The 18,410-nt window shown below is 44.9% G+C and overlaps 2 protein-coding genes and 1 pseudogene across 2 annotated transcripts; 2 read left to right on the top strand and 1 right to left on the bottom strand.

Annotated features, from left to right (window-relative positions):
* The first annotated feature begins 227 nt into the window (after window positions 1-227).
* sgf29 (SAGA complex associated factor 29) lies at window positions 228-8,530 on the top strand. Its single transcript, XM_066721986.1, has 10 exons — window positions 228-1,068; window positions 1,421-1,500; window positions 1,776-1,851; window positions 2,088-2,160; window positions 2,585-2,649; window positions 2,798-2,927; window positions 3,078-3,224; window positions 5,969-6,004; window positions 6,155-6,317; window positions 7,567-8,530. Exons 2-10 carry the CDS (start codon window positions 1,426-1,428, stop codon window positions 7,681-7,683), a joined length of 882 nt encoding a protein of 293 aa, XP_066578083.1. The 5' UTR covers window positions 228-1,068; window positions 1,421-1,425; the 3' UTR covers window positions 7,684-8,530.
* Window positions 8,531-8,762: 232 nt separating this feature from the next.
* adprh (ADP-ribosylarginine hydrolase) lies at window positions 8,763-13,058 on the top strand. The gene is made up of 7 exons (XM_066721950.1): window positions 8,763-9,052; window positions 10,399-10,622; window positions 11,101-11,199; window positions 11,650-11,755; window positions 12,058-12,324; window positions 12,454-12,668; window positions 12,816-13,058. The coding sequence occupies exons 1-7, from the start codon at window positions 9,045-9,047 to the stop codon at window positions 12,962-12,964; spliced, it is 1,068 nt and encodes a 355-aa protein (XP_066578047.1). The 5' UTR covers window positions 8,763-9,044; the 3' UTR covers window positions 12,965-13,058.
* A 316-nt stretch (window positions 13,059-13,374) lies between these two features.
* Window positions 13,375-17,724, bottom strand: LOC136767952 (uncharacterized; annotated as a pseudogene).
* Window positions 17,725-18,410: the final 686 nt, after the last annotated feature.

The following is an 18,410-nucleotide window of genomic DNA, read 5'->3' as shown; positions in this document are numbered from 1 at the left end:
CATCTCGACCCTCCTCCAATCCCTCCCTCTCCTTATCTCTCTCTCTCGCTCTCACTCTGTTCAAAACAGTAAAATTGCTGACTGCACACTACACACGTACCACACGACACAGGAGAGGGGGAAGAGGGAGGGAGTAAGTGGGGTGAGATAGAGATAGAGAAGGGGAGGGAGAGAGGGAGGGTTGTGAAGTATAGAGGAGGGGCAGAGAAGAGAGAGGGAGAAGGGTAGTCTGTAAAACTGACAAATCTGCTGTGGCTTTGGCAAGCTACGCATGCAGTGTTTGATTTTAAATTTGAATCTGAGAGAGAGAGGAAGGCGATGAGATGCAGAGAGAGGTGTTTACAATCCCAACGCTCCCTGCAGCAGCACTGAACACAGCTGGTCACAAGCAGTGCCCAGTAGTATGGCAGACGTTCAGCCTTACAGTGTTTTCTTCAGTTTTCATAATCACAGCTGTGCCATGGGCAAGAGGGAAGAGATAGAGGGGGTATAATACAGCACAGACACTGCCTTTCTGACTGCAGAGAGAGAGAGAGAGAGAGAGAGAGAGAGTATGCATAGTCAAATTGAATGGAGTTTAGACTTTAAAACTAAAGTATAATACTTGACATTACTATAATACCAACAACAATAACAAAATAGTGGCAGTGACTGTAATCTAGCCTGGGTATTTAGGAAAACAATAAATACATTTTGAAAATCTTCTGAAATGCGTGTTTTGTACACTGTTTTTGCAGTGTGTTGTTTGTTTACGTTTGCGCTCTCCGTGTGCCTTTCAAAGAGCGCAAACACACGGCGCTCTTTTTGTCCCTCGCCGCGCTCCGTACCCGTAGCCCCAGCGCTTCGATGTAAACACACTACGGGAAGGCCGCTCGTCTCCCCGCCGCTGTTCAGCGATTAAACCCCGCCGGGAGCGCCCGGGAAGCAGCGGCACCTGAGACCCGGTACAGCGGCACTGTAGTCTGAAACGCTCGGGTTTATCTGTCGATTTATGTGCAGCTTCAGCCGACACAGTACGACCCCGGGAGCCCATCTTTCCTCGGCAGCTCCGTTACAACAATAGCGCAGGTACCGCGGTGGAGTTTGCACACGCACGCTTTTAAATAACACTAGCCCAGTACTAGTAGCACTTATATTTATATAATACGAAGCACCTTGTTGAACAGTAACACTATAAATCACGTAACTTTAGTAGTAGTAATATTTCACAGTGTGCACTAGGAGTAGTAACAATGTAACATTTGTAACATACATACACAGTAAACAATGTAGCCAGCTGTAGTGTGTGGGGGGAGCCAGGCAGGCAGACGCAAGTGAAAGTGGAAAGCACTATTTAAATAGCATCTGATTGCTTGGAAATCATCGCAATTGCTGTTCTTACTGATCACTGTGCCTTTGTTTCTGTGTGTGTGCATTTCAGTGACCATGGCTCTGGTGTCAGCTGACTCCAAAATCTCTGAACTTCTTACTGAACTGCACCAGCTCATCAAGCAGACACAGGTGAGGGAAAGGAAAAAGAGTAGGAAAGTGTGTGTCAGTGGGAATAGTCTGTTTAGATGAGATTAATAGTTGTCCCCTGTTAGGATCTGTGGTCGGTTCAGTGTGAGACCTGTATGTCTCTCTGGGTGCCTCCTTCTCCCCCCACCCACTGTCTCTGTTGTCTCTGCGTGCGTCTCCGAGAGCATCAGTCGGTCTTTCTGTCTGTGTGTGTGACTTAAATCAAACCACCGACTCACTCTGACTCTGACTCTGTCTCTGTCTCTGTCTCTGTGCAGGAGGAGCGCTCTCGCAGTGAACACAATCTTCTCAACATCCAGAAAACACACGAGAGGATGCAGACAGAGAACAAGAGTGAGTCATTGTCCTACTGCAGACAGGCAGTGTATCAGGGAATTAGGCAGTCAGTGTTTCTATCAGTGAATTAGGTAGTCAGGCAGTCAGTGAATTAGGCAGTCAGTGTATCAGTGTATCAGTCAGTCAGTGTGTCAGTAAATTAGGCAGTGTATCGGTCAGTTTATAAGCAAGTCAGTGTGTCATGCCTGTACTAACCCCTCTTCTCACTCTCTCCCACTCTCTCTTTCTCTCAGCCTCTCCATATTACAGGACGAAGCTCAGGGGCCTGTACACCACAGCCAAGGCCGATGCTGAGGCAGAGTGCAGGTGAGCCGCTGTCACTGTCAGCCAGTCAGTGGCTGCTAAAGAGCTTTAAGAAGCAGCAAAGGGAGGTTTTATTAGGCCTACAAGAGTGCTCCTGGAGAGAGGACTCTTCTCACAACACCAAGTCATCTCTAAAGCCTCCAGTGGCACACAGGCAGCACTAACACACTGGATACCCCATAATTGGCAAACTCCGAAATATAAAGTTGTTTTACAAGGAAGTAACAAACAGAGCTACAAGGCAAATCGGTTTCAAATGATGATTTTTTCCTGGCCCAGGTCACAAGGGTCAGTCCCTAGTTGACACTTACATAAATACATAGATTCCCCCAGAGTCAGCCTTTTAGTTACTACTACTATTATTAATAGGAATACAATTAATACCCCTCTCTCTCTCTCTCTCTCTCTCTCTCTCTCTCTCTCTCAGTATTCTTCGTCATGCTCTTGACAAAATCGCTGAGATCAAATCACTACTGGAGGAGAGACGCATTGGTAAGTGTCTGTCTGTCTTTCTCTGCCTGCCTGTCAGTCATTGTCTTCTCTGTCCTACAGTCTTCCTCTCTCTCAGTGTCAATGTCCAGTCAGTCAGTGTGTCTGTACTCTATTAACCCCTCTCTCTCGCTCTCTCTCTGTGTGTCAGCGGCGAAGATGGCGGGGGTGTACAGTGACAGTGACCCCCCCAGGAAGACGATGCGCAGGGGGGTGCTGATGACCCTTCTTCAGCAGTCGGCCATGACCCTGCCGCTGTGGATTGGCAAGCCAGGGGAGAGGTCAGAAGTTAACCTGTGTGTGTCTCGCAGTCTCCAGTCAGTCAATGTGTCTGTACTATAGTCACCCCACCCTTGTCTCTTAGTGCAGTGTGTGTATGCAGTCAGTCAGTGTTTCTATAGTGTTTTAACCCTGTCCCCCGTGTCCCTCAGCCCTCCACCCCTGTGCGGGGCCATACCAGCCAGCAGTGACTACGTGGCGAAGCCGGGTGACAAGGTGGCGGCGCGGGTGAAGGCCGTGGACGGGGACGAGCAGTGGATCCTCGCCGAGGTCGTCAGCTACAGCCACTCCGCGAACAAGTAAGCAACTACGTTCCCTCGTTAACTCACTTGGCACCTTAACGAGCTGCTGGACTCGCTATGTCACTAATCTCCCCACTCTGACCTTGGTACCCTACTCTCGGCCTCAGTCCCTGCAGGGCCTTGCAGTGGCCCCTGATCTAAACTCCTGCTGCAGCTCTCTCAGGGAATCCATGAACCTGCTGTGTTTTAATCAGTCACACACATGGAATATTATTTTAAGGTCGAAAACCTATCTGAAATGGTTTTGGTATTTGAACATTGTTTTGATTTGAGATACAGTTGCCTGACACCTCATTTGCCGCCTGTAGAGAAGCATTCAACTCACTAGTGCCTCGGTTCCACTGACTTAAGCGTCGTGTCGTGCCATGCCATGCTGGACAAGTCCGTCCTCGGACGCGTCCCAGAGCTTTTTTTGCAAAACCAGGCCGCTGTGAATCCGTCCCTCTGATGGAGGAGCAGCGACTGTGGGTTTGGTTTGTGTTCGTGTTAAAAACAGAGACAGGAAACACTACAAGCGATACAGCCTGACTTGGAGAGGACTTGTGTGTCTGTTTTATTCTTTGTGCTTTACATGATTGTAAACAGCGAATAAATACACGTTTCTGTTCAGAGATATTAGGAAGAGCTAAACGTGTAGAGACAACATTATATTCAGACAAGCATGTTCACATAAGAATACGTTTCCATGCGCAACAATAATACTAAATAGCGAATATGTATTGATATTATTATCGTCATCATTTGTGCTGGTATATATGTATTTTAAACGGCACAGCGACTCCCTTCACTTATTACTCTTACTACAGATTTGTAACTGCAAACCATACTATTTGCCGTATTATTTATAATGTACTTATCAGACGTCCTTAACCCGGGCAAGTTACAGTTGAAACACAATACACACGTTTCACGATTAATCATCCAGCTACAATATAGCAGGTTATAATTTAACTAAAGTGTGCGCGTCTCAGTCATGGCGTTTATTGATGCATTTATTTTACCAGTCCTTAATGTTTTAGAGGGAAACCCACATCTGCTGTATTAATTTATTCATTAATTTAACTTGTAAATGGACACGTTAACTGAATCGTGTTCGCCTTCACACTGTCTCTGCGGATTGTACTGCACATCATTCACACAACACAGCCTGAACACCGGACAGTTATTCATAAAATATTAAGAATATCGGCTGCTACCGCTCCGATTATTATCCTTCAGTTTATTGTAACTAGTCAGCGCTGCACCGGTCCTGTGAAATCACAGTGTTTAATGCACTAAGATATTAACTGTATCAGTCATTGTTTCTGTACGTGGATTTCATTCCATGCTGCTAATAAAACTGTAATTTGTTTGTGATCGCACACGGCACTTGAGATTATATCTTCCGATACAATGTATCTGATCTCTTCCCTGTGTCTCAAGTCAAACGCACACCTCCACCGCTGAAAGTGAATCATGTCCTCAGTGAGACGGACGCTTATGGACGCGTCCAGCACCACAAAACACAGATGCGTCCGTACGCTCAGCATGTGGAAACACCCGTTTAAGCGTCCGGGGAGTGGAAACGGGGCATAAGTTCATCAGCTCAATCAGAGGACTGGGACTGGAGACACTGCTGCCCTCTGGGGACTGAACATAAATATTACACCTGCTTTAACCCTTTACATTCCACTCTATTTTTCCTGTTATTTTCCTGCTTGTTTGTGTGTAGCTCCTTGATCGTTTGTGCCATATGCATCTATCTAATATCAAACGAAAGAAACAATTGTGGCCTGTTGTATTAGAAAGGGTTAATTGGCTGGCCAAGAAAAAAAAAAACTTGAGCATAAAATGGTCCTGCACACTCTGAGAAAAGGCTGATTTTGCAAGCCTGTAGCTCAGGCTAGGAAGACCCTAAAGATGTCATATTGAAAGCTGGTGGCCTCTAGTTTCAAACAAGCCGTGTCTGTGTATTTTGTAGTTTTGATAAAAATACAATTTATTTCTCGGATCATTGACCATAATGGGACGGATTGTAAAGGGTTAAATATTAACTCTCTGACTTACCAGGTCATTGCACTATATCATTAACTCATTAACTTTCCAATCATAACACCACCAAAGTTATTACATCATTCTCGCCAGTCGTTAGACTAAATCTCGTAAACTCACCAGTCATCAACACTAAAACCTTCAACTCACTAATTCACCTGTCATTGCATACCTCAGCAGAGCAGACTAACCATCTCATTAACTCACCAAGAAATAACACTGACCTCTCTTTTACACACTATCTCGCTACCCTAACAAGCTTCTGGATGACTGAACTCCACCTTCTAACGAGGTCCAGAACTACTCAACTCAGCCCACTCACCAGCTTATCTCACTTACCCAACACCTATACTCCTCACCTGGCTTACGCGGCCCACTAATGAGCTTCTGACCTCATTAATAAATGACTTTGAGTGTGCATCTGTGTGTGAAACCTTCACTCAAACTAATAATTTGCTTAATTTGTCTTTTAAAATCGTTTAATTTACAAAAAGATGAAGAATTCTATAGAATTTTATATTTAACTTGAAACCCCCAAAGGTTTAAAAATATTAGTAAGCCATTAAGCCACTGAGAGCTCAGCTGGAAGAACAGCTAGCAGGACAGTGGGCCTCTATGGATATATATAGATATGTGTCTCTCAGTGCAGTGTCCAGTCAGTCAGCCAGTGTCTATATTGTATTAATCTTCTCTCTCTCTCTCTCTCTCAGGTATGAAGTGGACGATATTGATGAAGAGGGGAAGGAGTGAGTATTGAGAACAATGTGTCTGCCTGTTAATGTACTGTAGCATCCAGTCAGTCAGTGTGCCAGTACTGTAGATTCTCTGTCTGTACCCTTTTGCAGTCTATTTGTTTTGTACATTAAGTTAACCTCCCCCCCCCCTCTCTCTCTCAGGAGACACACTCTGTCTCGCCGGCGGATCATCCCTCTCCCCCAGTGGAAGGCAAACCCGGAGACGGACCCGGAGGCTCTGTTCAGTAAAGACCAACTGGTGCTCGCCCTGTACCCCCAGACCACGTGCTTCTACAGGGCGCTGATCCACACCCCCCCACACCGGGTAACCTCGTACACACTGCACTATACTATATACACACTTTACAGTACTGTAAACACACTGCACTGTGCGTTATTACCTAAACCACCGCAGTTCTGGGCAAGCTACACCCACACAAGCCCACACAGGCCGGAAGCGCGGCTATTGGTCAGCGGTCTCTGGTCTGTGCTCTCTGTGTACGAGAGAAGCGCTCGATTTCAAGTATAAGTATTGATACTTTAAGTACACTACTTTTTCACAAGAGGTGTTAACCATCACGTGGTTTTGTTTGTCCTAAATAGCCTTGCCTACAGCGAACTTCAATTTGCTTTTTAAAAACATTAATGTGGCGAGAGTAACATCCAACAGGGAATAAAATTAACACCCGCCACCTGCCAACTGTGGATAGATTTAGCCAGTGGCGGGTAAATCTGTCAATTTTACCAGCCACTTTGGTGGGTAGCCAACAAGTGTACGGGAACTCAACTTTTAGTTGGATTTGTCAGTATGTTTCAACATATGAATTAATTTGTTGACGTGTTAGTGTTGGTATGTTAGTTGATTTGGCAAACCGCAATATCATGTTTTTTGAAAATACATGGCATCTGGACAGTCTTCGGTCCAGGAGGACGTATTTCATGGAGAGCAATTAAGCAGAAGTAAAGTGGTTAAGGATGTGGAAAAATAATGAGTTTTAATTACTTTTCATAGTCATAATAACTGTCTTTTTAATTACCTGGATCAAAGTGTTTCAGAATTATAATATGAAAGAAATGGAAAAAGGAGCAACAAACGCATGAATACACACACAGCCAGCTATTGCTGTTTATTTTGTATTCACTGGAACTCGAACACACAGTTATGTTTCCAAATGCAGAGCGACAGTCTGAGTGTGGTGTGGATAGGAAAAGTCAATCATTTAGCCAAGTAGACTGTATAAATTAGCTAGATAGGTCTTACACATTTTGTATTTTGTACTGTTGTGACCGGAAAACATTGCCACATAGTAACACCACCAAAAAGCATGGACATGCAAAGTGATTGGCTGCATAAAGTATGAGTGACAGTAACTCAATGACCAGCGCAGCGCAGCGCTTCGAATACTAATACTGTACCTTCCTGCTCAACACATGATGCACAGTGTAATATCAGTGCACTGGAGTCCAGTCCAGTCGTTCTGTATAAACCTCTCCCTCTGTCAGTGTACTGCAGTGTCTGGTCAGTGAGTCTGTACTGTATTAACCCCCCACCTCTCTCTCTCTCTCTCTCTCAGCCTCAGGATGATTACTCGGTACTTTTCGAGGACACCTCCTACGCTGACGGCTACTCCCCCCCCCTCAACGTGGCGCAGAGATACGTCGTGGCATGCAAGGAGAACAAGAAGAAGTGAATGTGACCAGAGTGAGAGAGTGTGTGTGTGTGCACAGTGTGTGTATAGAGTGAGAGAGTGTGTGTGCACAGTGTGTGTGTGTATAGAGAGAGTGTGAGTGTGTGCACAGTGTGTGTATAGAGTGAGAGAGTGTGTATGCAGTGTGTGTGTATAGAGTGAGAGAGTGTGTGTGTGCACAGAGTGTGTGTATAGAGTGAGAGTGTGTGTGTGCACAGTGTATGTGTGTATAGAGAGAGTGTGAGTGTGTGCACAGTGTGTGTATAGAGTGAGAGAGTGTGTGTGCACAGTGTGTGTATAGAGTGAGAGAGTGTATGTGCAGTGTGTGTGTATAGAGTGAGAGAGTGTGTGTGCACAGTGTATGTGTGTATAGAGTGAGAGTGTGTGTGTGCACAGTGTGTGTATAGAGTGAGAGAGTGTGTGTGTGTGCACAGTGTGTGTATAGAGTGAGAGAGTGTGTGTGTGCACAGTGTGTGTATAGAGTGAGAGAGTGTGTGTGTGTGTGCACAGTGTGTGTATGGAGTGAGAGAGTGTGTGTGCACAGTGTGTGTATAGAGTGAGAGAGTGTGTGTGTGTGTGCACAGTGTGTGTATAGAGTGTGTGTGTACACAGTGTGTGTATAGAGTGAGAGAGTGTGTGTGTGCACAGTGTGTGTATAGAGTGAGAGAGACAGAGTGTGCGCACAGAGAGAGAGTGTGGTTGTCTGTTTTTCTATCTGTCACTCCCTGCCTGTATCGTGCGTGTCTCCCCCGTTGGCTTTGTATTTGTTTCATTGTCAGTCTGGAATAGGTCTGTGAAGCGGCTGAGGATTGATATGATTGTTTGAACAAATAAAACCTTTTTTCTACAATTTTGGTCCCAATGCTTTTGTGCCTCAGAAACAGAGGTGTGTGTGGGGGGATTAGTATATTAATAATGGCAGATGCAGGGAAATCTATAAATATGGGAATATCAATTATAAGTAAGAAAATACATAAGATTAATAAAAAAAAACATTCCATATAGTGATTCACATAATCTAGATTAAGAAACCACATGTATAGACCTCACCTACAATAATATAAATCCACCAGACTATTACGCAACTGTATAATGTCGGCCTATTCAGATTCTAGTAACAACGTAAAATATAATCTGTAACCAAAGATTAACATGAATCTTGAAAGACGATATTTGTTTTTGGCACTGAATTAAATAAGTGAAGAATGAACGGGGAGGGGAGAGACTGAAGGTCATGTGATGAGCGGAGACGCTGAATCGGCGGATCAGTAAACGGGCACAAAGAGGCGAAGGGCCGAAGCCGCGGAGTGGATTTCAGTCGCCGTCCGAAGCGAGATCCAGCGGCCCGGGAGAGCAGCCTCACGATGGACAGGTGAGCGCAGAGGGACAGCAGTGTGTTATAGGACAAACAACCGCCATGCATTTACACCTGCAACCGCAATAACCCGGGCTGGACGGACTGTTTCTCTCCTTTCTCTACTAAGACAACTTTTCTGTAACTTTACCAGCGCACGGCTGCGGGTTACGCAGTTTCAGGGCTTTATTTCATTTTTATTTTGTTGCTGTTTGATTTCAATGTATCCTCATGCAATGTGTACATTGTCTCTGTGCGTCGCTGCGAGGAAAGTCCGCTCCTGTGATGCACCGTTTTCATAAATAATTAAACTTGCCGCACAGGATAAAGTTAAGATAATTATTAATTTGCTGTTAAACAATCCCACGGCATCTCCTTATAAATCACCGGCAGTCTGTCTGGTTTGCTGACCCCCAAATTGAGTTATATATTATAAATCCGAACTGGATTCAGTTAAAAACAATGTATTTATTTTTTCCTGCCCAATGCAACACTTGCAGAGTCGAAAGATACTCTAAGATTTTATATAATGAATGTGTCTTTATTAGGGCTGCGACCTCTGACTTACAAGAAAAACTCAATTTTATGTATAAAAGTTAATGTGTAAAACATAGTTTCAAATGTTATATTTTAATCTTGTGTGCTTCTCCAAATTTAACCAATAATGTAGCCTTCTTTCCCCCACTTTTCTATTTATAAATTAAACTTAAATAAATGTAACATCCCAGTTAAAATAAATAAATGTATAACTAAAACCTAAATCTTAGGTTTGTGAAAATAAATATTTAGCTTTGAAGTAAATATTTAAATCTAAATCTGGGTTGACTAATGTACAAATGCCCAGTTTTTTTTGTCATCTCCCAGCAACCCTGTAAACACTCCCTTTAAAGAATAGTCCGGCAATCCCAGGACAGGTGGCATATGTAATATATATATAGTGTGTGTGTTGTGTATATTTTAGAAAATTGTTGCAATGTACAGTTGTCACAAAACATTGCACATTTTACTAAACATTACAGATTTATGTTGTGTGAAAATCCATACTGTGTAAAACCTAATTACAGTGGAGTAAAGTGAGAACAGCTGACAGCGCAGGACTCTGAAGGGGCAGTTCAGTTAACAGTGAGAAGTAGCTGATAGTGACTCAGTGCTGTGTACAGATGACAGCTTGACACATAGAGACAGACAAGCTGATATCTATCATATTATGTTTCCTTTGTTTTTAGTCTTTTTGTTGTGTATTAGCTGTCGCTCTCTCAGGGCAGTGTCATTGTACTGCAGCATCCACACATTGTATAATAAAGTCTGCACTACTCCTTCTCCGGCTATTGGTAATAGTGATAAAATAATCCTTTCTCCTACAGCCCCCCCACTCTGGATCACTACAAGGCTGCCATGTTGCTCAGTGCAGCTGGCGATGCCCTGGGTTACCGTAACCAGCTGTGGGAGTACAATGAATCGGGGCCGGCCATCCACCAGGAGCTGCAGGAGCTGGGCGGGCTTCGGGGCATCGTGGTGCAGCTCCCTGACTGGCCGATCAGCGACGACACCGTGCTGCACCTGGCAACGGCAGAGGGCCTGGTCACCGGTGAGCCGATCGTGAGCGCACACATTGTTTTCCTTATCCGCCAGCACATTATGTTTCCTATGGCGCTTGACTCGGGTCGACCCATGTTTTAGCCAAGTCTGCACACTGACGCCCATCAGAACCCCCGGGCCTGAAAAGTGAGTCTGAACCTGGGTTGATGTGCTGGTGTGAAAGGGATCCAAATAAAGACCTTTACTCTCTGGCACGTGTTGATGTGGCGGAAATAATAGCATGAAGAAAAAAAAAAAAAATGATATATATCTTCTACAGGTGTGTTCAAATTGTCTTGTTAGAGGACATCCCAGTCGGATGTGTGGAATAAGGCTTTATTGTCATAATTAAAGTGGGACAGGAAATCAACCTGGGAAGTTTCGTACACTGGGCACTATTGTGATTCTCTAGGAGTGTTTGTTGCACATCTGGCATCCAATCGAAGTGAGTCATTCTCCCTGTTCTGCCATGCCTATCTACCCCCCAGGAAAGGAAGGGGAGGAGCTCCTGCAGGAAGTGGCGTTCCGCTACGTAGAGGGCATGAAGGACATGGAGGGCAGGAAGCCGGGGCCCTCGAGCATTCTGGGTAACGTCTATGTGTTTCTCACTGTGTGCGTCCCAGTGTGTACTCCTACCTTGTGTTCAGTGCGCTGCGGAGTCCATTCAGTCAGTCAGTCAGTGTGTCTATACTGTACTGTCCCCTTGTCTCTCTTTCTCTCTGTGTACTGCAGTGTCCATCCAGCAATGTGTCTATGTTTATTGGCAGCAGACACCCTGGTGTGTCATTTCTCTTCCTCCTCCTGTACTTCTGTCTTCCTTTTTTTGTCTTCTGCTTTATTCAGTGGTAACTTTACAGGTTTCATCTCAACCAATCATATTAGAATACCTCTGTACCACGAGTTCCATATTCTGTACTTCAGACCACATTAGAGTGTGAAATGGTTAACCTGCAGGCTATGTGGAGACAGAGGCTCCCATGGAGAAATATGCTTTACCCTAGAATATCTCAGTTTGCTAACCACCCCCTCTCTCTCAGGAGTCTCTCAGCTCCGCCCAGGGACACCAGGAGGATACCGGATCCCCTACAACCCCGAGGGGACGGGCTGTGGGGCGGCCATGCGCTCCATGTGTATAGGACTGAGGTGAGAGGGGGTGGGTTCTAGTAGAGATGCACTGGCTGGGTGACTGGGCAATGTAGGACTCATGGTGTAGGACAGGACGAGAGAGAGAGAGAGAGAGAGAGAGAGGGAGTGAGATTGAATTGCATCATTTGTGTATATATTCTTCCCTGTTCCTGAGCACTGAACCCATCTCTCTGTGCTTTGGCATTACTGCGTCATAATCTTGTACTTCGAATACATAAATAGAGGATAGTTAAAGTAACAGTGCAGTCAGTCACTATATCTATATTAAACTGCCTTTCCCTGCCTCGCTCTGTCTGCAGATTCCCTCGCCCCGAGCAGCTCCCCTCTCTGATCTCCGTCTCCATAGAAACCGGGAGGATGACCCACCCTCACCCCACGGGTTTCCTGGGTGCCATGGCAGCGGCCCTGTTCACCTCCTACGCTGCCCAGCGACGGCCGATGGAGAGCTGGGGGGCGGGGCTGCTGGCGGAGGCGATGCCGGCGGCGAAGGCCTTCGTCCAATCGGCCGGCTACGCTGTGGAGGAGAGCCTGAGAGACTGGGGCTACTTCAGTGAGAAGTGGAGCTGGTGAGAGAGGGTGGGACGGAGAGGGAACGAGGGGGTGAGAGAGAGAGAGAGAGAGAGAGAGAGAGAGAGAGAGGGGATGTTCAGTGTATTCACTGTATTATCCCCTCCCCTTCTCTCTCTCTCTCTCAGGTATCTCTCAGAGCGTGGTCTCTCCTCAGGGGTGGGACCTGTGTGCTGGCCCACCCCGTATGGGCCGGCCGAGAGGGACCTGGCCTATCGGAGCTTCAGCCTATCCGGGTGGGCGGGGCGCAGCGGACACGACGCACCAATGATTGCGCTGGATGCTCTGCTGGGGTCGGGGCCAGACTGGGAGGAGCTGATGAGTCGGGCAGCCTTTCATGGAGGTAGAGCTTGGGGGGTGATAGAGAGATGGTGGTTGTTGTTGTTGTTGTTATAATAATCAATCTTAATCTGCTTTATTGCATTCCTCTCCTCATTCTTTCAACTTCCCTCTCCCTCTCTTTCTCTCTTCTCTCTCCCTCTCTGTGCAGGAGACAGTGACTCTACCGCAGTGGTGGCCGGGTGCTGCTGGGGGCTGCTGCACGGCCTGGAGGGGGTGCCCCCGGGGAACTACTGCCATCTAGAGTACAGAGATAGAATAGAGCAGGCAGCCACACTGCTGTACGCACTGTCACACTGAGAGAGGGAGAGCGGGGGTTAAAACACTGAGACAGGTTTGAGAGGTGGATCTTCCTTTGTTTGCACTGAATAAAGTATCTGGAGCTGATCATCAACCTGCATCCTGTGTCTCTTTGGATGACGGAGAAGAAATCCACTACACAATAACACTGCAATTGTCGAGCTCAGGGACGGCACTGTTTCAAACTGTATGGGTTCAGGTGTCCCTGGCTGACACTAGCGCTGTTGAAGAGGGTTCTTCTATGGCCACTTACTGAGTTCATATGACTGATGCGGCTATAACGACTGCTATTGATATAATTTCTGGTATGTCTGCTTCTACCACGACTACAGATATTTTTGTAGCTGCTACAACTTTATCTACTGCTGCTCCAACCCTGCAGAGGAAGAAATGTGACTCTATGACTCATGTTCAGTGGGTCAACAGTGGCTTTATTTAGGCAGGAAGTGTAGAAGTTAATATAGCAGAGACGTTAATATCAGAAACGCAAATCCCAGCAGCAGACTCGACCTGTTCATTACTCCCTTGAAACAAATTAACCACTAACCACTAATTTACTTTTAAACCCCAATAACCAATAAAACACAAACAATTAAAACCCAAATTAGATCCCAAAAAGCAAATAAATTCCCCATAACACACATCACTCTACAAAATAATTTACGTCCCCAACCCAATTTAGCAGATTACATAATATACTCCCATAAGCAATTCAGCTCATTAACCCCCCATCACTCAATTAACCCTAAAACGAACGAAACCTCCAAAAGAATCCCCCCATGATATAGCCACAAATATAACCGCCTTTGTGTTGCCCCTCAGCAGTCCCAGGGCGGGGTGCGGGCAACGTCACTGTAGCCACTATTGAGGAAGAACCGGGCCTGCACTCCCCAGGCCAGGTTTTCTCCATCGCAGCCATCCACCCTGACCTGGTAGCCCTCCAGGTCCTTCTCCCAGGATAATTTTTTCACAGAGTGGTAGTCACGGTAATTTTTGGATGGGTCGCCCTCAGAGGAGTAGTAGCCCACCCAGGCGTCGGAGAACACTGACACCCAGTCGCTCATGCTGCTGTCGATATACAGCCTGGTGCACACTCTGCCATCCTTGGTGTAGAGCTGCAGGAACACCTTGTATTGCTGGATCCGCACAGGGGCCGCCCCACATGCTTCATCCAGCTCAGGACCCCTGAACACCGAGGGCCCTGAATAGACGCACCTGCAGCCCTGGGTTCATCCATTGTAGAGTCCAATCCTCTGCATGCCTCTTCCCGTTAGTCCACTCATATGTCAAATGATCCTTGTCGTCTTTGCTGCCAGCTGCGTACAGGCCCACCCAGCCGTCTGGGTCGCTGTAGGGCACACTGTCCCAGTGGACAATGACGTAGCCGTTGGTGGTGGTGGTCACCCAGAGTTTGGTGTCTTGGGAGAAGAACGGGTTGCAGCTGCCAGAGTTCCATTTTGACCGTCTCTGTATTGTCAAATCAGAGCACCAGCTGCTGTAAGAGACATATCCAGTCAGATGAAGGAACTCCTTCGGGCTCAGATTCTTGATCCGCCTGACCAGCTGGGGTGTGATACTGTAGGTTGCATCATGGGTGTAGTGGTCAGTCAGGTAAAGGTGGGAGATATTGAAGGTGTTGTGGTGGAAGCGGACAACCAGCCGATCACGGTTGATGTCCTGGATGGTAAGCCAATGGGACAGGTCCTCCAGCTCCCTGTTGTCCTTGTACTTTGTGATGTTGCTTGGCAGGGCGGTGGCACCGGGGGCATCAAGGTCACCCAGTGAGTGATAGGAGCTGAACTGGTCTAAAATGGTGGGGAGCAGATGGCGCTGGTGCTTGTAGTCATAGTGGTTCTGGAACCTTTGGAACCCGTAGGTCCGCAACCGAGGGTCAAATTTCAGCCACATGTTGTCATAGTCGTCAATGTCCAGGACCTTGTTACAGAACCACGACAGCAGGGGCAGCCCGTGCTGGGGGAAGAAGTGGCTGATGCTACTGTTCTGCAGGTCTTCCAGTGTGCTTAGGGTGGGGATTTCATCCTCAGCACAAGTGACCCAGGGCCCTGACAGAGACAGGAGGAGCATGGGGAGAAGCACACAGCGCAGGAGCACAGTGCCACAGCCTGGGAGAGGACACAGGGACAGCACCCTCATTAAGATATCATGACTTTGCAGCCAAACAAAGGCAGTGACGACATGACTGCATCTTATTATCTACCTAATGTCGTTAACAGCATATTGTCATAAAATATAAGGGAAAGCAGGAATTGAATATAACGTATTTTGTGTTTCAAATTGTTTGTAAAAAAATATTTTGATTGATTTGTGAAGACCATGATTATCTAACATCTTTAAGGGCAAAAGGTCTGCTGTGGTATTAAGGTTGTAGTAATGGATTTTGGGGACAGACGTTAAATGTAAAAGTGTCCAGAGAAAGAAAACACTAAACAGCTTCATTAATAAGGATAGGTTAGTGATGAGTGGTGGAAAACTAAAGAGAAGGTGATTAGTTTGCAAAGAAAAAATATGTAAAATGTGTCTTTTTCAACAAATTGAGTATCTCTGCAAAGAGCTCGCAACTCGTGTTGCTGAAATTCTGAGCCGACTGTTAAGCAGATCATTTTCTGTATATGTTGAGGCCAGAGACTTGTTTGCAAACAAGATGTGTGTTTGTGTGTTCGTTTCTATGTGTAAAAGTGCTGTATTAAGGGATCTCTTCTAGAGATATATGGAGAACTTGAAAGTATTGTATATTGATTTTGTGTTTCCCATAACATTTAAAATGTTACTATTGAGCCTGTTTCTCTTTTTAGAAAAAACATTACAGATTCTTACAAAATCCTAACCATGTTTACAGAATTGTTTCTTTTATCCCAGGTTAACGGTCACAACACACTGGAACCCACTAACGAGGGATGTCGACAGATCACCATGAATAGAATTAGGGTAACATATTATACTAATTATAAATATAGTGTTAACACTTTCACTGAAAAATAACAAATGTAATAGTTGAATACTGTGGATTGTTACACAGTATTGATTTATGAAATGCAAGATTTAATACATGATCATATGATCTGTCTTACTTCCTCTAATAGACCACCTGCTGTGACAGGAGCCAGGTGAAGAAGTAAGTGGGGTTTAATAGGCAAGTATCTGGATTCTTTGGTATAGGAAATTAAATTTATAGTTCATACCAAATTGATCAAAAGGCTGAAAATGCTGATTGGCTAACTGAACTAATGAGTAAAGGATTAGTGGAACTGGCAAAAGGGGAGAAAAGCAGCTCACTGACACAGACACCCATACAGACATATACTGACACACACTGTGGACTTCACAAGTGCCAGGGTACATAAAAGGGTTCTGTTCTACTCACAGGCAGCCATGCTGGGCCAGTGTGGGGGGGCAGACAGGTCACTGGAGTCTCTGAGGTCCAGACACAGGCACCTAGACACGGGACACAGACAGGACACTGCAGTGTGGACTCCAAATAATTGAACACTGTAGACAAGAAGCCAGTTGTCTGTAGTTATTTGTTTGTTTATTTATGTATTTAAGATATGTATAAGATCTATATAATTGTTTAATTTAAGATGTATATAATTTATTTATTTAAGAGCTGTATAATCTCAGTTTGTGCTGCATGCCTGAGATGCTGCCTGTCACAGATGTGGACTTGAAACTTGGGACTTGGATTCCAGTCATTCATCACAGACTTTTACAGAGTTTCTGTCTAGTTGCTCGTTCTGCAGGCAGCGTGGGGTGATTTGTTAGGCAAGCATCAAATGTATGTGGGAAGAAATCACACCATTCTTTGATATCAATGAAAACAACTCATATGCCACTGTGTGCTAAGTTAGATCCACACAACATCATGTCTGGACCAGTTCCAAAAGTAATTGCATTTAATTTTGTTTGAAAAACTGTAAAACCTGCACAGCCAATTTGAATTTAACACCATGAGTATTCATTTTACCACAGCACTGTGGAGTAGTGGAATGGGCTCTGGACTCATAAGGTTGTGGGTTTGACTCCTGGGTAGTGCAGTGCTGTTGTACCCTAGAGCAGGTACTTCACTTAGATTGCTTCAGTAAAATGCCCAGCTGCATAAATGGGTACAAATGTAAGTTGCCCTAGATAAGAACATCTGCTAAATGACAAGTAATGTAATATAAAATAAGTAACTAACTTTTTATCACTTACACAATTTAAAGCATCAAATGTAATCAAATTACTTAAATTAAGGGTTCAATTAAGTAATTGAGAGCTCATTTGAAACAATAAACAGAGTAAGACAGGTTTGAGAACCACTCCATTAAACTAATCTATACCATCAACATAAAAAACAAACAAAACAAATAAAACACCAGGTTACAAAGAAGAGCAGACATCAAATCTATAGGCCAGCATGCAGATATCAAAGCATAGTTACAAGAAACAATGGAGTTAATGTCTCCTTTTGAATTAGCTTTTAGTTTGTTGACAACGTCTTTAGTCTAATCTATTAATTGCACAAAAATGTAACATTGACTGTAACTTTTGATTTTGTAACCTTCACTCTTTCTATAATAGAGCCAGAGCACTGAAGATGCTACCTCCTCTGAAAGGAGCACCTCTAATGGACTTACCCAATGAAGACTTGTGTTCCTTAGAAGTTCTCAATCAAAAATGATATCTGACACCCAGATTAAGCTTTAATGCAGGGCTCCCCATTTCCACCCCCTGTCCTTTGCCCTATAGACACTGGGCAATCAGCATTATTTTTAGTCCTTAAATGGCTTTGAACAGGCTTGTGCTATATGCAAACATCAAGTGTACAGCATTTATTGATTAAATACTGTAATTATTAACCCCCCTCATCGCCTTACAAATATTAGCTTACCAAAATTCTCACTCAGGCAGCAGAGTAGGGTTGGCAGTGCACTGGATTTGTGACAGATTTTATTTCTAAAATTGTCAAACAAAACAGTTTAATGCAGCACTCACTCAAAATACTAAATTATATTACACATTCTAAAGTTTATGAATCACAGATTAACATTTCTAATTGATTTCTCAAATGTCATGAATCACAAACTCCAAACTGTTAAACTTATCTGAACTTCGTCGCAGAGAGGCCTCTCTGCCTTCGGGCTCAGATAACAGCACACGGCACGAGGTCCGTGTGGTTTGGATCAAAGGCAGTCCGGTTCGGCTTTGTCCAAGAACTTCCACTCAGTCGATGCACCTGGAAGTTGGGGTTTCGCGAATGTAGAGTCTTTTCCAAACAGATTTTCCACTGGTTTGAAGGCTCCAAGGTTGTGCACAAAATCTTCTTTGTAAGCAGGGTTTCCACCGTAGTTACTTGAAGACAAAGTATTTGAGGAAAGCAGGGCCCTGTTTGTTCCAAGGGTCGAGTTTCTTAAGACTCAATAGTTATTTAAATGACTGAAACTTTCGT

Source organism: Amia ocellicauda, chromosome 14, assembly GCF_036373705.1.
Source record: "Amia ocellicauda isolate fAmiCal2 chromosome 14, fAmiCal2.hap1, whole genome shotgun sequence".
Classification (NCBI taxonomy): Eukaryota; Metazoa; Chordata; class Actinopteri; order Amiiformes; family Amiidae; genus Amia; species Amia ocellicauda.
The sequence above is the reverse complement of the archived record's forward strand: the minus strand, read 5'-3'. Positions and strand labels throughout refer to the sequence as shown.